At 35.3% G+C, this 20,212-nt stretch overlaps 1 protein-coding gene across 1 annotated transcript in view; it reads left to right on the top strand.

The window, feature by feature from the left end:
- LOC140151166 (uncharacterized) overlaps positions 1 to 20,212 on the top strand; it is a 200,301-nt gene that overhangs the window by 160,318 nt on the left and 19,771 nt on the right. Inside the window, exon 2 of the mRNA XM_072173387.1 lies at positions 19,289 to 19,497. Within this exon, the coding sequence (XP_072029488.1) occupies positions 19,289 to 19,497 (209 nt within the window). The remainder of the gene's footprint in view (positions 1 to 19,288; positions 19,498 to 20,212) is intronic.

The raw sequence follows: 20,212 nt of genomic DNA, 5'->3' as shown, positions 1-20,212 counted from the left end.
AATTATTGCACTTCCTCTTAATCCTCCCTGGGCCATATTTCACTTCCGCTTACATTTACCATAGTTTTCTAATTATTAATTCATCAAATCCATCTGAGAAAGAGATATATTATGAAAATTAAACTTTGGCTCTTATTTCAAGAAATTAGTAAATTAGTGAACTTTTTCTCCAGTTAGGATAAATAAATGATGCTATTTTTTATTTTTTTAATCCCCAAAAAATATTGCTGTATTTTTCTGGAATGGAGAGTATCGTTTGGTATAAAACACCGACCTGTCTAAAACACGTTTTAAGGGACATACCATTAGACTTCAAGGGAGGGGAGGACGTTTTTGAAAAAAAAAACTTCCCCCACTACATGAGCAAAAAACTTTCCCCACCAACACTAAAAAAAAAAAAAAACCTTTCCCCACCTAACTGTATAAATGCATGAAAAAAATAAAATAAAAACCTTGCCGCCTTTGGCGGCGAAAAACAAAATTTGCCGCGTTCGGCGGCGAAAAAAAAATTGCCCCGACCCCAACTTCCTCCACCCCCCTTGAAGTCTAATGGTGCATCCATAATGAACACAGGAGACCCAGTAGTACAGCATCAGAGGTCTCAAACCACATCCACATCGAGTCTCCGGGACATTTTGTGGACTCAGATAAAGTCCGCATACTTGACAGAGACAGCAGATGGTTCCAACGTGGAGTCAAAGAAGCAGTTCACATCAAAGCCAACCAACCATCTCTCAACAAAGACGGGGGCCGGTTCAAGCTTTCAGGAGTCTACGAGTCTGTTATCAGGTCAAAGGTCAAGAAAATCACGACCTGATACAGTCACTCACTCGCTGATGAAAGATGGGGTACCATCTGAAAATTCCGAGGTAGGAATTAATTCCTTGTGTTTGGATCAAAAAGTTTAAATCAAAATCACCGACCTGTTTAATTAGTATTGACTTTGATGTAAATCACTCAACTAAAAGAAAGGAAAGAATTAACACGTGGGCGAATCCTTCAATATTTTGTGGACCACGACCTTCACCATTTTATGTAACCATAAAAATTATTTTACCACTGAGTTTCTTAAAACTTGAAGAATATAAACATGAATTTTCAATATATTTATACACTGTCGGTTGACTTCTAAAATGTGGAACGAATATGTGGAACAAATAATTATATGGAACAAATATGTAGGTCTTTCCTCACTTATTAGCACCACAACTGAGTGTACTTAACAATGTTAATTTCATTTATTATAACATACTTTCATAGATTTCCCGCACGTGGTTTATTATGAACACGTTTACCTCAATGAAAGTAATGGAAGGTAGCGATAAGTTAAGCACAAAGTACAACTTATGTTCTTCGTATAATGTTCGTAATTGCCTGGAGAGCATAATTTGGATCATAACAACCGATACGTGCTGGATGTTCTGTGCTATGTTGTTACTAATAGATTTTGAATGCTGCAAGTTCAAAACTCTCACCTACTTATATCTTAAAGCTCAGTTCTCCATGTTCGTCTAAAACAAAATGAAGAATCTAGTACCAAGACTCGTTATTGTATCATTACACATATTGGGGTTGGAACTGAAAATTTCAACATATTGTATTCTATTATGGAATACAATATGTTGTCAAGAACATTACTGACTTAAAATGTCGGCATCAATTTGTGCTCAAAATTGCACATCTTAGTTAGGTAAGTAAATGCTCTAAATTTAGCTTCGGCAATAGTATCTACATACTTGCTTCAACTACTCTGCAAAGCGGGCATGTACTTTTAAATATGTTATGGTGTCGAAAATCAACGTATTTCTCTCAGTGGATTCAGATTTGGTTATCAAAACTAACAGAGAACACAAGCTCTGTTTCTGGAGTCGCACTCACCTGGAGGCGATCTAATCGATCTCTTGGGTATACACTTCGTACTCAATATTGCGCACGGTTACCGATTTTGATAAATTGAAATTATTGTTTAGTAAAATATCTACCATTATAACACTACAGCTCTTGTCAATGAATCTGATATTTGTTTTGTTTGATGGTATTAATATGACGAACGAATAGGAATATTTTAAATGAGTCAATTGTAATTGGTTTTTACTAGAGTGTCTGGATGAACAATATAATAATTATGCTCTCTTAACTCTGGAGTCATGGAAAAGAAGATAAATGCATTCCTCACACCATGGTACAGGATAATGCTTGACATCAAGTGCTTTGACTGCGTGAGTAGCACCCGGACCTATGCTATGATCGACACCCAGCCTCTCACCAACAATAAAGCACTTCACTGCCTCGAACTAAGAATGCAAGCGGGTGGTGGGTAAGCCAGGCAAAAGATCATGTTCTTTATAATTTATCACATGGCAAAAGGAGGCCAGGGCAAGCTATCCGACTTACATTGTACAGTTGGGGAACACCAATCTGGAGTACAGGGCCGGATTTACCATTGGGGGTCCCTGGGCCAGGCCAAAATTTGGTGGCTCCCCAAATTACCGCCAGGAAGCCATGTGCACTCAATTTAGCCAAGTTTTGGTTTTGATATAAAAGCGACAGTTAAGGCTGGAGCATTACAATTACGCAAAATGTCGCAATTTTACCCTATTTTGGCCCAAAAGGGAATATGCATAGGGCAGTTTTTGGAAAAGCGGGAAAGCTTTTAATGTACACCCGAATCACCACCTGTGGTGGACACATCTATTTAATCTCTGCGATTTTAACCACCTTATTATCAGTTAATGATCATGCCACATTTCCTGAAAGCCTTGGAATAGAATCACAATTCAGTTAATACGCACTGGCAAATTTCCCACTTTTATTCGAAGTGTGCAGACTTTGTGCACACAAAATAAGTGTCAGTTTCTTATTTAAATTTAAGTTAGTGAAAGCGAGTAGTAATAAACAGGCTAAAGGGAAAGGGTTGGCTTGTAAATGATGTGCGTGGAGTATCAACAACTATGTTTGTTAATAGGTAATAGAGCGAAAGAAAAGTTACAGAAAGAGGTTACTTCACTATTGCGTTACAAAAGCTAAAGCTATTGACTCGAGCAACAGGAATATTTCAGCTATAGGTATTGAAAGCAAAATAACCTGTAGAGGTGATGTTGTTTGTGAAAGAAATCTCATTTAGTAAAGAGTTAATTTCAGATTAAAATACAGTATAAAACAAAGACTAGTAGATTGACTCTGGAAAACACTCAATAAAGCTTGGCAAAGCCATGCATTCTTTACAATGAAGATAAAATACCAAAAATGTACACAAATGTTAAACTTTGACTTATAACCTACAAGGCATCTATAAAGGCATCTACATTGACACAATAGGACAAAGACAAACAAGACAGGCCAACATAGTTTTGCAGAAAGATTCTTTCTTTCTTTCTTTCTTTCTTTCTTTCTTTCTTTCTTTCTTTCTTTCTTTCTTTCTTTCTTTCTTTCTTTCTTTCTTTCTTTCTTTCTTTCTTTCTTTCTTTCTTTCTTTCTTTCTTTCTTTCTTTCTTTCTTTCTTTCTTTCTTTCTTTCTTTCTTTCTTTCTTCTTTCTTTCTTTCTTTCTTTCTTTCTTTCTTTCTTTCTTTCTTTGCAAGGGTGTTTTTACATTTTATGAGTTTCAAAAGGCTTGAGAAAAATATTGTTCTTCTTATTGTGGGACGCTTTTCGTAGTAGCTTAGTATTTTTAATAATTCCAAAGTTTGCTATCACGTCATTAGATAGTATAAAAGTATTTGGCGTTTAACATGATGTTAATAGGAATTTGATATTACGACGTGCAAGAAATGATAATGATGTGATTTAAAGGATTATGAAGAGAGCAGCCATAAAAAAACAAATAAAAAACACGAAATCGAATGATATATTATGATTATTAGTAGGATGCTATATTTATTTATTTCTTCTTAAAATCAAACAAGAATAAAAGACTTTTCATAATGATTGTTCCTTCCTTGCATAAGAACAAAATTATTCAGAAGAATACAGAACAGACCATGTGACTAAAGCAGCAACTATAGTGTATGAGGTAACTGTCTGATATGCTAAAGCATTACAGTAATCAAGGCGGGAAACAAATCATGCTTGAGGGCATGGTAAACACAACCACTGGCTACTGTTACACCCACTGGCGACCACTACTCGGACAGATCACTAAAGCGTACACTGATTTGTCGGGACTCGGTAGAATTACATGACCTATCTCTGTCTAAGACGTCAACAAAATTTCACTTAGACATTGTGATGCTATCTTGGTAGATAGATATCTCAAGCAGATTATGTATGATGTTGTGGCATATTCAAGTATAAATATATAATAAAAACCAATTACCAAGAGTAAATGTATAAGTTTATGCAAAATGTTTGTGGAGAGTATAGTTTATACAATTAATGCAAAACTGTCATTCGTAATATTGTAGACTTACATTCAAGAAATGAAAGCCGAGTCACGCGGCGTTGTCGAGGTGTAACCAGCTTTAGTGTTCGGGTTGGGGGTGGGGTCGGATAGGGAGGGCAAAATAACAATTTTGAGCAAAGCATAAAACAAAATCCCTATACCCTTTATATAACCCGACATTTAAACGTTTTCTGACAACCTTTTATAACCTTTTGCGAATGATGTCGAAAACGTGTTGCGTTTGCTGGGGTGCAGTAGATTTTTTACAGCCTTATCAGGATTATCAATGGCAAGTTTGGATTGTAATTGTTGTTACATCTTAATCCTCACTACTACGGTAAATATTCTGCGTAAAGCAGTATGCAGACTTTTTATTAGACGTACAATATTGTATGTAACATATCTACGGTATTTAATCTATTGCTATTCTATTTAGTTCTAACGAATGTTTGATGACGTAAAATCGATAATATATTTCTACTAGATATTATATGTAACATATTATCGATTTTACGTCATCAAACATTCGTTAGAACTTAAACATGACTGGAAATAGAATGGCAATAGATTAAATAACGTAGATATGTTGCATACAATATTGTACGTCTAATACTCGGAGTCTGCATACTGCTGAAGTACTGTAAGCAAATGTCCTCATCCTCAATAACTTGTTTATCATGGTAGTATCTGAATTCTGACATGATCAATAAAGACATCTCATCGTTAAGGACTATCGAGAAACAGGAGTATCCCATTCACGTCAATCACTGTCATTTCTGGGTTTAGTAGTTGAAGATTGCCTTCATGATTGCCATTTGCAAAGTTTATTATTGGCATGCTTTGAACATGCTTGTTCCAATAATGTCAAAATCTTCATTGTTTGAATTATTCATGGTAAATACCAGTGATAGGCCTTTAAGTTATCCATTATAATTTATTGTTTGCTTAGTCAGCAAGTTTCAAGATAATCCTTTATACATCATGATTTGTTTTAAGCACAGTTTGTATTCGATTTCACTTTATTATTCACTTAGATTCTAAATAAATTTACATAATTCTTAGTTAATAATATTATTACTCAGTGAAGAATCAACTGTTTTTTGTTTCGGTTAGTCGTCGACGCTCTATAGTCATGATAATATTAAAGCAGAACGAAATAAAAGCATAGATTCAGTACACTCACTGTTATTTCACTAATTACCGCGGCCATTTTTTGGAATAAATACTTTACAGTTAACCTTCTTACATCAAGCTTGATAAGTATTTATTTATAAAAGGATTTCATTGGTTGTGAAATAATTGTTTTCTATGGGGGTGGGGGGGAGGGCGTGATACCAATTCAGTAAATCACGTTGATGGATCTTATTACAATTTGGTCTATTAATTATCTCTAATACTCGAAATATTACGCATGATGTGGCGTAAATTAGGGAACTGTAATTAATAATGTCAAATTATAATATCAAGATACCGTTTCGTGAGCAGATTCGCAGACAGTATAAGTTCAGATCTATAGCTAGATCTAGTCTTATCTTTGGCCCATTGTTTGTGATCACATGTCACAATACATATTGTCACGTGCCAAACTAGTATGTTTTTATCGTTCACGTGATCATCCTTTGCTTAGGATATCTCTAATTTGAAATAAAATAACTGAAAAATAATTTGGAAAATGGAAATTCTCTAACTGGACAAAACAATGTGTAAATAGCTAACTAACCAGGTCGGCGTCCTTTTGAATACCACCGCTGGATTCGAGAACTCTCTTAACATCATAAACAGACCATGGAGTAATCCCATGTTTCACAGCTTATGGATATCATTAAAATCGCTTTGTTAAGCAATCATATACGAGAAAATTAAAATAATCCAACAGTGCCGACAGCAATATCCTTTACTGTATGCTAGAGCACGAACTGAAAGTGAAAGATGTGTATTTTTATCAACAGGTCTATGAGCAGACATGATCTAGAATATATAAAGGGGCCAAGATGAATAATATGTGGGTTTGAATAGGGCAAATACGAAATAGACATAAAGATGTTGCAGTGGTGCTCTGAGATTTGGGTTTGGTGGGCGAATATGATTTAATTACATGCACAACATCTAATTTTGCCCGATATCGTCAGCCTGCTACGCTTTTTGCCTAAGTCATTTTTTGTACTTTTGAGAACGAAGTACAAAATATGGTTCAGGCATGCATTTAAACATATTTATTCACCAATCTTTACACAAGAACAAATAATAATGATACAAATGAAAGGGAATAATCCGAAATAGTCAGGGTGAGTACGTAACTGATGCATGCTTGAACCACATTTTGTTCTTTGTTCTCAAAATTACAGAAAATGACATAAGCTATTAGCATAGCAGGGTAACTATATAGTACCCTGACCATTTGCTATAGGACAAAATTACAGTTTCCTATGTAGATATTATCCTGTGTTGTTTTCTACATAGTATCTCTCCGTGATTTGTCGTAGGAAATGCTTGTTGATGAATGAAATTAAATCGACTTTAGAGCATAGAAATAGATGCCGCCAAAGTGATTTCGTTTTGTTCTTTAGATATTTTGTTACTTAGACAGGCTAAAGGTCGGTTTCATTAAGATGGGGACAGAGTGACAAAAGCACCAATTTGGACATGTTATTCGTAGTGATCAATGTTGGTATACGATCTAAAATTACCCACTTCTGGAAACCATAAATGTCGAAGGTCATTCAGATACGCACAAACAAAAGTGCTTATTTGTGTTAAAAAACACACCAACTTATTCCTCAAGTCATAAGCTTTCAGAAAAGGTATAGTTATTTGTGATGTTGCTCCAAAAACAATAGCAAACAAGCTTAAAATATAAATTAACACCCGATAGAGAGCAGGGCCTGAAGAATGAGGGAAATTAGGGGGTTAAAAAGTATAAAAAAAAGTGAAAAGTATGAAATGGATGACGTACTGTCTGTATAAGTATAAGTGTAAGTATCGACAGACAGATTACCCTAATATTACCCTATGGAAGTCAAAGCTTGACCTTTGACTTTTTTGCTTATATAACCCCTGGTTCAAATGGGTTCTATAGGTTACTATTTTGGAGCTTATTTTAAAATGAATCATAGTAACCCAAATATCTACATGCCCAGTCTTGTGCTTTGTCCCTTTGATTTTGTTACCAGCCTGACTATTGAAAACGAAATGAAAACCCGCTTCTTTTGTAAATCCAACAATAATCTGGTGTAAACACCTATCTCTTGAGATCGATTAGATTACCATAAGGGTGGGCATGACTCCGGACACAACACATTTGTTTTCTGTTGATTTTGATATCAAAGAAACCACTCTGCGGATAAGTGTGAACAGCAAATATTATTACTTTTACCTTGTTGATTTAGCAGTATGACGATGGTAACCTAGCTGATATAGGTCAGTTAGTACGGCAGTGTTTTTATTTACATTATAGTTTAAGCACAGCAATACCCCTCCATTTCCGGGCTTCAACGCCCAATCCTTTAATGGTCAGTGTATTATATTACGGTTGTGATTACACACTCATTAGAGTAAACCAAGAAAGCCTCTATTGAAGCTTATTTTCATTGGGGTCCATTTGAACACCGAGACATGTTTGGAACAGTCTACTCGCTTCGAATCTGGCTGAGAGATACATGTACAGGTTTTGCTCTCTGTACACGGGGCCGACGGCTTAACTTCCCCTCCGAAGGACGGATACTTTCATGATTCATTTACCCAATTTCAAATGAGACATGGGGAAAGCGGAAGTCTGAAATTAATCTACAGAGGTTTCCGATATTAATTCTACCCATTTTTCCCCTGGTCAATTTCCCAGCAAATTGAACCCTCATGCTCTCCCTAGGATATTGAAGATATGAAGAAAAGTCTATTAAACAAAAAACAATATGATCCCATTTTGTAATCATTATTATAAAGCTGCAGTGAGGTGCAAAAATTGACTTCATTTATACGTGCGGCACAAAAGCGCATTATTGTTCATTGATTGGTATGTAAGATCGGTCCGTATAACGAAAAAGGTTGCGATTTGCATCTTTGGCAGAAACGGCCCGTCTAATGTACACACCAAGTTGAAGCGATGTTTTTACTACCCCCTTGTGGTTTATGCAGCGATACTATTTTGCCCACCAATCAAAAAGTGTTATTTTGGTAATAACGTCATAGGCACGACGTGGTCCTTAATGTAACGAAATACATATATATATATAAAGCCCCAGCAGTCCGCACTATGTCAGACCGTTACAAAGTGGTCAGTCCCCCCCCCCATGTGTACATAAGCTTCCCTTATACTTGTTAGATTCAGCGATTTCGTTCAGCGATTATTTGGAAGGCAACTTGCCTACAGATTAGTTACAGATTAGTTCAGTCTCGAATGGCAGCGCTCACTGGACTTTCTATATTGCTGCATGGTTCGGCTGTGTGTGTAATCAGTGGAGTCGATTTGTGGAGGAAGAGGAATGGTTTTTGGCACTGAGTATTTGGAGAAAACAAAGGGGGTACAGGACTTTGGTATTTTTCATAGGGCATTGTGTAATTATTAATTGTCACATTATCCAGAGATGGAACCGAACCGAGACTGAGGGTCAGTCTATGTTGCAAGTTGAATTTCAAATCAAAAACAGGAAGGCTAATCTAGTGAAAAGTGTTCTAAATGTGGAGCGATCGCTTACACTAATTAGATATTCATGATATTTGAAGGAAGTATTACATCAAATAAGTAGGTCTTTTCCTCAACTATCATGCTTATGAGAACCTCTACTAAGCATACTTACAATGGTTAATTTGATTTTTATTATTAATATACTTTCACAGATTTTCCGTGCGTGAGTTGTTAGGAACCACGTCAACGGAATTGAAGCAATTACGATAACAATATGAACTAAACATAACTAATTTCATTAATTATGATGTGCCGAATTCCCCGGAGAACATAATTTGGATCATTAAAAGTTCTAAGTTCTATTCGGATATTTAGTGCTATGTTACATGCTATTTCAGAAATAATCCATTAAATGTGGTAGTTTCTAAGTGCAAGTTGAACATTCTGACCTAATTATCTCTAAAAGCTTCTTTTTGTTCATATACATCTCAATATCCTATAAGTAGAATACAATTAAAGTTTTGCAACTTAACACATTTTGTTGTTGAAATGGAATTGAAATGTTGTGAACAACTGTTTCAGTGGATTAAATCATGAGTTTCAGTTTATACCTTATAGTTAAGGCACCGCAGATCTAAAAATAACGCAATTTGAGGTAAAAAGGTTGGTAAACGTCCTAATTTAATGTCAGCAACTTTTTTAGATACTCGTTAGGTTCAGCAACTCATGCCACGTACTTTTAACTACTGAGCCGTACTGTTTTCCACTACACGGGGGCCACAAGGGTGCTACTAATTTAATGCGTGTTCCCGGCTGCCTCTAGCATTGCACAGAAAAATGTCTAGTACAATGCAGCGGACTCTAGCTGAGAGAGTAGCCTAAGTCATTACGGACTCCAAGAATGGCCCTCCATACACAAATGAACAAAACACAAAGGAGGGTATTCTCCACCGCGGTCAGCTTGACTTCGATGGAGCGGAACCAAATTGGCTGCGGAGGAGACGGGTCATTTTGTCATGCAAATTTGTCAGTGTCAACCGGATGGTATGAACTAGTCTAGTCGAATAATTACTATTCTCGTGCAGTATAATTAGTATTTACTGTGCTCTTTAAGATATTCCTGAGTGTGTCTGTACCCATGCCCTCTGATTGAAGCAGACATTTCTATTATGTTCTTTTAGTCGTGCTCTGCTGCATCCATTGCGCGTGTTGTGAATATCTTCATCGGGAGTTTTGATCACACAAATGAGAGTTCATATTTCATTCCTAAAAGCTTTCAAACAGGAACATGGCAGGTGGGTACGATATTAGAAATTCATTTAGAGCACGCGTGATTTTTTGATTTGAATTAGTAATATATAAAACTATTGGAAAGCGATCACCTGTTCCGGGTGTTGGTAATGGTGTGAAAGTGTCACTCTTTATCTTACTCTCCTACTCCCTTTCCTCTTTTAGCTCTTATAGAAGTTATTTCTCCTTAGATAGAATTCATTTCAAGTCCCAAATAGAGTTCTTTCCGTAAGATATCACCGGTATAACGCCTTTCATTGGCATTGCCTTATGGGAAAATGCCTGAAATGGGAGCTTTTGTCCTCTATCTTTAAAAACAATCCTTTGCAGAACATAAGCTCTAGAAATTACAATATTTCAGTGAAATGGGTCTAACAGAGAGAAGTTTTTCCAATATCGGGTAATAATGGTCTTAAAATTGTAGTTTTAAGTTAGCAACTATAATTGCGACTGCCAAAATCTTCTTGTATCATTGCACCGAGAATTGCATATGAAAACAACTCACATCAATAGCTACAATACTTACCTTAACTCACTTATTACTGTAGTTATTTGTTATCTAATCGCACTTTCACGATCAGTTAAATTCCTTTTAAACATACTTTTTGACAGTGCCTGTCATCACAAAGTAATATAAGCTCTAACTGGATTGTCGTAGCAAGTCAGCAGCTAGGGCCGGATAATAAGGTCTAGCATACTACACTACATAATAGCAACAGTAATTGGAAAGTGCTCAAAGATATTCCTGCAGAGTCTGGTTTGAAATATAACACAGAGCAATAATGATATACATGAGGAGTGGTTTTGTTATACACAAAACTGCTTTATGTTACAACCAAGAGAAGGTTGTATTCCTAAAGTTGGCAACCTTGTTTCTACTTTGTTCAAATTCATCCGATGTTATGTTTTCAATTATTTCTTTAGACAACGAGCCTGTGGCATTTAGAGGCCATCTGTGTCACGAGTGAGATCAAACAAACGCTTTATATTTATCCAATGGGATTCCTAATTCAACGCATCAAAATGTAATTTCATCTAGCAACTTGCTCTAGGATCTCGGTAAGAAATTTCGGTAAGCGTCTTGTATCTAGAGTTACTTCCGCGTATCAGTTACTGTGGAGTCTGATGATTGCACCGTGTACAGTGTTGTAGTAAAATAATCATGACGACACAGTGTCCTACTTTATAAAAACGATTTGTTTTAGTTTAGTTAGATTTAGTTTCAACCGACTTAGCATTTTTGTCTGAAATCCCGTGTGCCTGGAATTCACTATAAACAGTATTCTAGAATAAAGCATACTATACACCTCGTTCTTGAAAGATACACTTTACAAAGCGTATCTTTCCAACGAACGAGATGTGAAACAACCGGCGTTCACTTCAATATCAAATTGATATAGGTGTAGAGCGGACACTTTCATAGTAAGGGAATTCGGTGAGAGCAAAATATAAAAAAAGAAGAGGGGGTCATTGGGTGAGATGCGGACCGTTCGTATCTAAATTAGGAGGATTTGGTGAGAACATGACATTGTTTAAATGGGATCTTTGCGTGAGAGCCAAAAGAAGCCTCGAACTTTTAATTTCTAGTTCTAAATGGTTTCAAAAGGCTTTGGTATTCCAAAGTAAGTAACAAAATCATAATAACATGAAAGTTCAATTATTACCTATCTTGGTGTACATCACAATTTGAAATGGAATGGATATGCGCAAATTTTGTCGTAGAGTATGTACCTCTTTTCTCTAATGAGGAGGATACATGTACATTATGCGCTATTAGACGCATATTTGCGGCAGTCGTTCCTGAAACTAGTTGAGAATTGAAGTGCAAAGTAATATTACTTAGTGTGCAAAGCATTTACGATATGTGGTATGTTTGATACACTGAACATGTTGAATGATAGAAACAGGTGGATTGTTTTGCTGATATAAAACAATGTAATTAGTTTCTGTCAATGACGAAGATATTTGTGCATTTATTGACAGATTGGAGATTTTCATTCTTGGATGAAACATGTATGCTGATGATAATGCTTGTAACGTGAATAAAATTTTGGGAGCTATAACTCTTCAGTCATAGTTATTAATTATGCATCTGATATCTTGGACAAATCTTTGTAAGATGGCAGAAATAAAGATGTAAACTATAAAGAATATTCTAGAAACCAATGTGGCCCTTCATGTGGTGTAAGTTACGTGAGCAAAAGCCTACAGGAACATGGGTTCTTTGTATGGGGTGATCCCTTGGCTAAAGGCATATGACCTATGGAGTACCATGATCGACTCACACACTAGCAAGGTCAGTCACCGAGCTAATCGGGGCTATTGTCAGTAGCCTTAGTCAGATGTCCTTCGGCCCATTATGCGACTCAAAACTAAAAACAGGTCGATACAAAATGGCCATGCGTGGCGGTGGATTCAACCTACCATGGCGATTTCTGCCATGAAGATCTCGGGGCGATGACACTGTGCGGTGCACAAGGCCTTCTCAAATTTATCTTAAGCGCTTTCCCACATTGCACTCAATTTTCTTTATTACTACATTTAATCATCTATTTGTAGGTACCTATTATTTATCTACACACTTGTGTGAAAACTGAGGGCGCTATTTATTTTCTAAAATATAAACGCTGAATAAATACACCATAATTATATTCACTTATATAGCGGTTGCAAGGATCAAGTTTGTGTTTATTGTAGTATCGTTCACTGAGTCATTTACATATCCAATTAAACACTTGGTATTCCCTTAGTACTTGACTATATTGTCAAGAAAGGTTTTAAACTCCACAGGAGTTCTAATGTATTCCTTTAAGGATTGCGTTTGAAGCTCGTATTTTCAGACATCGTCAATTATAATAAGGAAGTTGTCACCGTAAACAGAACAATTAATTTGAAGATGCCTGTGTACATGTACGGAGCTCTCATAGTTGCTTACTAACGTTATCACTATAATAGCAGTTTGTGCTCTTACAATATTGATGTCCCTGGATGAATAAACATACCATCAATCAACCTGGTAACGTCTACCTGGGAGTTATAAATCATACGGAATGTTTAGATAAATTACCTTATTTGTTACAACACTTTAAAACATTGTGACAATTTATCACATTTGATCAGATCTTCTCATCGGGTCAATGTCGAAAATTGTGACTCGTCGTAATATGTGAGAATTAATCGGGTTTTATTACTGTAGTAATCAATAAATTACATTATACATTAAACGAAGTTCGCATAGGTGCTGTATTAGGGCATTTCGAAACAAATAACTTCAATTATATTACTCTTACGACCCATTATTCAAAATCGCGCACTGTGATTTGTTAAAACACGTGAGAGCCCATTATTCGGCAATAATGGGTCAAGCGCCGCAACTCATTCTACGCACAGCATTACGCTTGGTTACGCGTGCAATATTTCCGCGATACTAGCTGTCACTTACGCGTACGCGCTCCACCTTGAAGTAAACAACTTGATATTTGTGCCAAAAAATGATATTTTCTCTTTAAATCGCACTATTTTCTGGTAATAGAATAGAAATAAAGGGTGCAGCATTATCCTTTACACGCAAATAATTTGTCCTCGGCAGTAAAAACGTTTAAACAATGGGTCGGCTGCGCCTCACCCATTATTTACATTTCCACTGCCTCGGACACGTTATTTAGGTGTATAGGATAATGCATTACCCTTTATTTCTTAAATAAACTATGCTAAAGATAAAGGGTTGTCAACAATACAATGGTATCTGTGGCCAGCAATAGAAAACAGTAAACAGGTCTTGCAGTTCTTTTCCTCAAAATGTTAGTTTTCACTGTCATTATGTGTTTTTAAAATAATAGACCAGAACAGATGAGGCAAACCAGCACATATGTCGCCAATGCGTGTCACTCTGTGGATCATGACTGATGAAGTCGGTCCTTTTGATGTGTTATGTCCTTCCAGCACACCATGTACTTACGAGCATCGCGTACACGTTCGACTAACATCGACAATAATAATTAAACCACGTATTCATTCGAAATCTTGGATTTTGTCACAACTGATTTTTGCACTGTATGTTAGTTTACTAAAGTACATTACAATCGTATAAAATCATACTTTTGAAGCACATCGAGGGCCTCCTACTTGGCAACTGTTACACTATGGCTTTAGTAGAAAGAAATACAAATACAATTTCCAATAACAATTGAAACGAGTTACCACATTTAACCCTTCAGGAAAGCGCGATAGCAAAGTCAAAACCTTGTCATTGATTGATTAGAAACACCGAAAATGTCATAAAACGTAGCTTCAGGTGAAAGAAATTGTGTTGCAATTTTTCTTCAGGTATAGTTATAATGTCGATTGCGTTGAATAAGATTATCATGACTACAACAACATAACTTATTGCATGTACAGAAGCTGTCAATCCACTGTGTGTTCTGTGTCATACACTTTGACGACTTCATTAACATTATCTTGAATGTTTCAATCAGGTGCATCTTTTTGTTTTCATCTGAAAATAAACAAACGATATCAAATTTAAACTTCAATTAAACCATATTAGCTAATACTTTCGAGCGTTAGTCAGCTATCAGAAGAAGACCAATTTTGGTATTGTAAGGTAATTTATATAATTAGGAGGGCTAGTAAAGATTGTTAAGATATAGACAGGTTTGTGTTTAGTTAGACATTTTGTCTTTACTTTCACCATCGGGTCATTGAATTCCCAATTTCTTATTTCTTATTTCCTCGACCTAACGGCTAAGATTAAAATTGTACAATTGATTTGTTGGGAGTGGCCTTTGTTTTCCTTGTTCTTTTGCCTCAAACCTGATTCTTTCTTTTCTCTATACTTATAGGCCAGTATGCTTATGTGATAAGATGAAGAAAAATCAGTCGGAAATATTGGTTATGAGATATAGTTAAGCAAAGGAAATATTTTCGTTTTGTTTCCTCTTGTTTTGGAAATTATTTAATTGCTCTTATCTTTTTAACTGGTTGTTCAATTTCAATGGGGTTTGCTTCAAAATGCAGCTTTGTTAATGAATTTTACTATTCTATAAGAAACTGAACATTTAATATTTCCGAGTTCCGACTGATTTTGCTTGATCGCATCACATAAGCTTCTCAGGCTTGGCTTAAGCATTTTGCTTGAGCCATGTCCCATCAGGAACAAAGTGTGTGTTCGCCCGGACCGACCGGTTAAACAAACAAACAAACAAACAAACAAACAAACAAACAAACAAACAGACAAACAAACAAACAGACAGACAAACAAACAAACAAGCCACACCACAACCACTTTTAATTTAAAGTAACTCGTCTCAAACGATACATTATTATCTAAGCACTTAGCTAAGTTTAACTGAACTAAGTTATGGTTCCTGAACAATGTAACTGTTTTTTCATGCTCCAAATATCATTACCTTCTGTAACTTCATAGTGTCATGATCTTCATGCATTCACATGCTTCAGTATAAGGAAGACAAAAAAGTCTACCTCCAAAAGATGTCGCTCTATGGAGGTAAATAACCTCTAATAACAAATTTTGATGGAGATATCATTGAAAATTATTCGCAACCATACTACCTGATTAATGGAATTTAAGGAAGCACTTTACACGTGTACAATTTCAGGACTGAAGCAAAACTGTCAACAAAGGAGTTTTATTTCAGCCCTAGAGTCATACCAAATAAATATGTTAAAATCTATTCCTTCTGGTTCTAAACCTTACATAGAAACAATATCATTCAGGGCACGTCTTGAAACATGTTTTTTGGAAATGGATATTTATTTTACTCTAACATGTCTAAGGAAGCACGGTGCTGTAATACTAGTACTAGCCAATTCATGTCTGTTGCAGTGCTTTTTGCACTCCTCGACTCACCCCTACATTTGACAAATTATGCAAAAAAAATTCTCTAAAATTGTATACGAAAAGGTGTATACTATATATTACTTCACACAACTCATTGGAGTGTTTATACTTGATGATTCAACCAGTGACGTGATTTAAATTGTACGTTATTGGTTGGTAAAATATATTCAAAACCATTTTTTTTATCTCAATGCCTGAGAGCTTCACACGTTTCAAATTTATACGTGCTAACTTTGTAGCGTTTAGTGATATCCCATAGGGTACAATATAGAGTGAGTATTGAGTGATCGAAGCAGATTTACAGCAAAATCAAATCAATGGAATATTGAAAGAAATTATCCCTTCTGCCGTGAGTCACACATTCCTTAAAAATAATCCTTCTTTTTTTTAAAGGGACACTTGATAATGTGGTATAATATGTGTACATAGATTGAAAGTATATTTAAGTCATGAATTCAATGAAAGTCATTCCAGTTACAGTAAAAACGATACTTTTGTACAACAAAATAAACAATAACTTAAGACCAACAATTCTATAGCATCGGCAAATGAGTATTAACGACTTTATCGTTGTATTAAATAAAAAGGCTCGAAAATAAAAAGTGCTATAACCCTAACCGTGTCGCTAGATTTATTAATCACGTTGTCTGTATTTCAGCTAAATCTTATTATCATGCTTCCTATCATAATTCAATGTCGCTACCAAAGTAAGTTATTGATGTTTTGTAAATGCCCCTACGGTTTATAGCGTGGCAAATATGTAATATTAATGAAATCAATGTATTTACAAGATATGAACGCATAACTGAATATCGGTGTGCGGAATAAGATAATACTAAATCTGGAAAATGTATGCACTTTAGCATGCTTGCTTAGATGCGGAGATATAATCTAAATATGTTATTAAGCTTAATGAAATACATTGCCCTCGCAAACGTTGCTAGCTTTTGGCCCGAGGGTCCGCTTTTTGGACTTTCTAGAAATGAATATTTCATTTGCACAACTAAATGTACAACTTTTTACAGACGTCAGCTACCTACAGCGTTAAAATGATGGGTAAATAAAAAAAAATAATGCAAAGAAAAAACAAACAAACAAACATTAAAGCTCACTACTCAGTGATAATGGTTGTAATTAAAGTACATTGCATTGTATTGGGTCGTGATTATTGAAACCCTTAAACTAATCCCTTAAGTGCCTAGGACACGACGTCGTGTGCCTGAATTTTGAATTAATGTCTTAATAAGACATTAGATCCCCAAGAGTGCTTCACAGTGTAGGCCGCCATACTAATAACTGACAGTTGTTACTGATGTTATTTCGAAACAGGGTTCGGTTTTTGCCCGCAAAAACCTGTTTTTGTCAGCTTTTGTCCGGTTTAAACCGGCAAAAATGGCAAAAACTCACACATAGTCACTCAAATATTAAAAAGTAACACAGAAGGCTCATAAACAGTAATACGCAACTTTTAATAAATCATTCAACATATTTTTTTGTCTCACAAGTCCTTAAAATGATCAAGTTATGAATTTGATATATGCCACATTTCGCTTAAATGCACTTGAGCAATGAAAACGCATGCCTGTACTTTCTTAATATAGGTTAAATTATTACAAAATCTGGCCTTGTTACACTCAGGAAATTATTTTTGTAACTTAAAAAAATTGTTTTGAGATGAAAAAAAACTGAACAATAAATCACTTTTTTAGTTTTGCCATTTTTGCCGGCAAAAAGGGGGCAAAACTGTCTTTGCCAAGCGTTAAAACCGTGGTATTTTCCACCTGCGGCAAAAACCTGCGAACCCTGTTTCGTAATTTTTGGTGATAAATTAAAAAAAAACTACCGAAATTGTACATTATCGGTTTAACATGGTTGCATAATGTTGGCACATTCTGTTCAATTTTGTAAGCTGTATTGCAGGCTTCCCTTGATCCAAGGTCACAATCAAGACTCATAACAGTTTGAAATTGCGACAGATCTTCAGTTCCCATTTCAATTATTTTTATCATCGAATATGACAGCATCTGCACCATCACGATAACCATAAGTACACCATGTTTACCATTACTGTCATAACAATGATACACCATCAATTATAGTTATTAACAGTTTGCAAAGGCGACGGAACTTTGAAATGCGTCAAAACAGATATCCATTTCAATTATACTAAAATATGCTGTCATTTACAGCGACATGTGTTTAGCTAAAGTAAATAGTGCGTAACACGGTGGCTGCCAACATAATTAAATGACAGTACCCCATGATGCAAGAAGTTTACATTTATTGCCGAATAATTATACACTTCTCCCCTGCAAACACGAGAATGGTTTAGAAATGTTTTAAAGAAGTTATATATATATATTTTGGTTTATGTAAAATCGTTTTAAGAACATTAAATGTCGGGCTGTATAAAGGTCATGAAAACGTTTTAAAACGTTATGAAAACACACTGCATTTTTTTAAAAATGTTTTCAAAATATTATTTTAAACTATATTTGCAAACATTTCTTGCCAAATATTTTGTCAACTCTTAAATATTATTATGTTAAAATGTTTGCAATTAAATCATTATTATTTTTATAAATTAACTGTTTTTCTGTTATGAAAACGTTTTAAACTTTTTATATACCCGTTAAACGTTTTCTGACAACCTTTTATAACCTTTTGCGAATAATTTCAAAAACGTTTTGTGTTTGCTGGGTCACTTTAATCTAGTATTATTTTGATATTGTAAAGTTGGCAATGCCGTAAATTAGTTGTTTGTACTTGAACCGATATTAAATATATTTATTTGTTACATATTTTAAACAAAATAATAAGTCGTGAACAGTATAGACAAAAGTAATCACACCCAGAATCAGACTTAGTAAACAAATGTAACCGTATTTTTAGGGAACCAAACGCACTTATGCTCTCCCCACCCCAGACGCTTTGCCATGTTTTCCAGAACCAGCACACGTTCTATCATCATCATTTAAAATTAGCTGTGGTGAATCTATCACTTTCAAATCTGACAAAAGGCTGACAATTTTACATACATTGTTCCCGCACCCGCAATGTGGTTAATCATGATAAGCTCATTATACAATGTAAATTTTACATTTCTTTTCTTTTCTTTTCTGTTATTTTCAATTACAGGTCTTCCTAAATTCACATATGGAAACACTGTGAAAGAGCTGCCACTCACAGCAATAATGTCAGAACTGCAATGCTTTAAATGTGGTGCTTGGGAATATGAGACAGATTTTGACAGGACATTACATGCATGTTTAAACAATCCGTCTTCGACATCAGTAGAATACTGCCCCGGAGAAGTCAATGGTGTTAAATTGAGTCCAAGTTGTGTGGTAAGTCGTAATTGTTAGTATTGTACATACTATTAAAAAAGTATTGCATGTTTGAAAGTGGATGTGTTCAAAGATAGTAAAACATAAATACCTCACCCTTTTAAGAATACTTCGTATCGTTACGAGTCTGTAATGACTCAAAACACCTTTCACCCAAACTAAATTCAGAATGCACAACACAACACACTGTTTGATTAAGTTAACAATATCTGAATTTTCAATCAAATGTAAAGTATGATTTAACAATAATTTCGTAAGTGAACATAAATACATACCACCAGTCAGAGTCAATCAAATACGCTATATGTTGTTATATCACTTAGCCAGCAGCCTTGTTGTTGTTGTTGATTTCAAAGTTCTGATGTATATTCCGTTGTCCTACGAAGATCACTGTTCAGCGAAATCCACTGAAGACCTCTATATCCTCTCAGAAATTAAGTTTCTAAAATTCCTTTAAAAACCTTGTATGTCCTCTATAGGGAACCCTTAAGAAGCAAAAGGTTCTTTATACTGAAAGATACCTTTTAGTTCTTTAAACGGTTACTTAATCCTTTGTAGAAATATTTTGGGATTTTAAAACCCGTTTTGGTTGTTACAAAACCGTTGTGGATTCCATATAGAAGACAGATTTTAGGACCCTCCTTTCTCATTTGTTGAAGGATTATCGACAAACTAAAATAATACAAATACATAATACTATCCATGCAATACATTA

This window comes from Amphiura filiformis, chromosome 4 (assembly GCF_039555335.1).
Source record: "Amphiura filiformis chromosome 4, Afil_fr2py, whole genome shotgun sequence".
Lineage (NCBI taxonomy): Eukaryota > Metazoa > Echinodermata > Ophiuroidea > Amphilepidida > Amphiuridae > Amphiura > Amphiura filiformis.
Note: the sequence above shows the minus strand (reverse complement) of the source record. Positions and strands in the feature narration are given on the sequence as shown.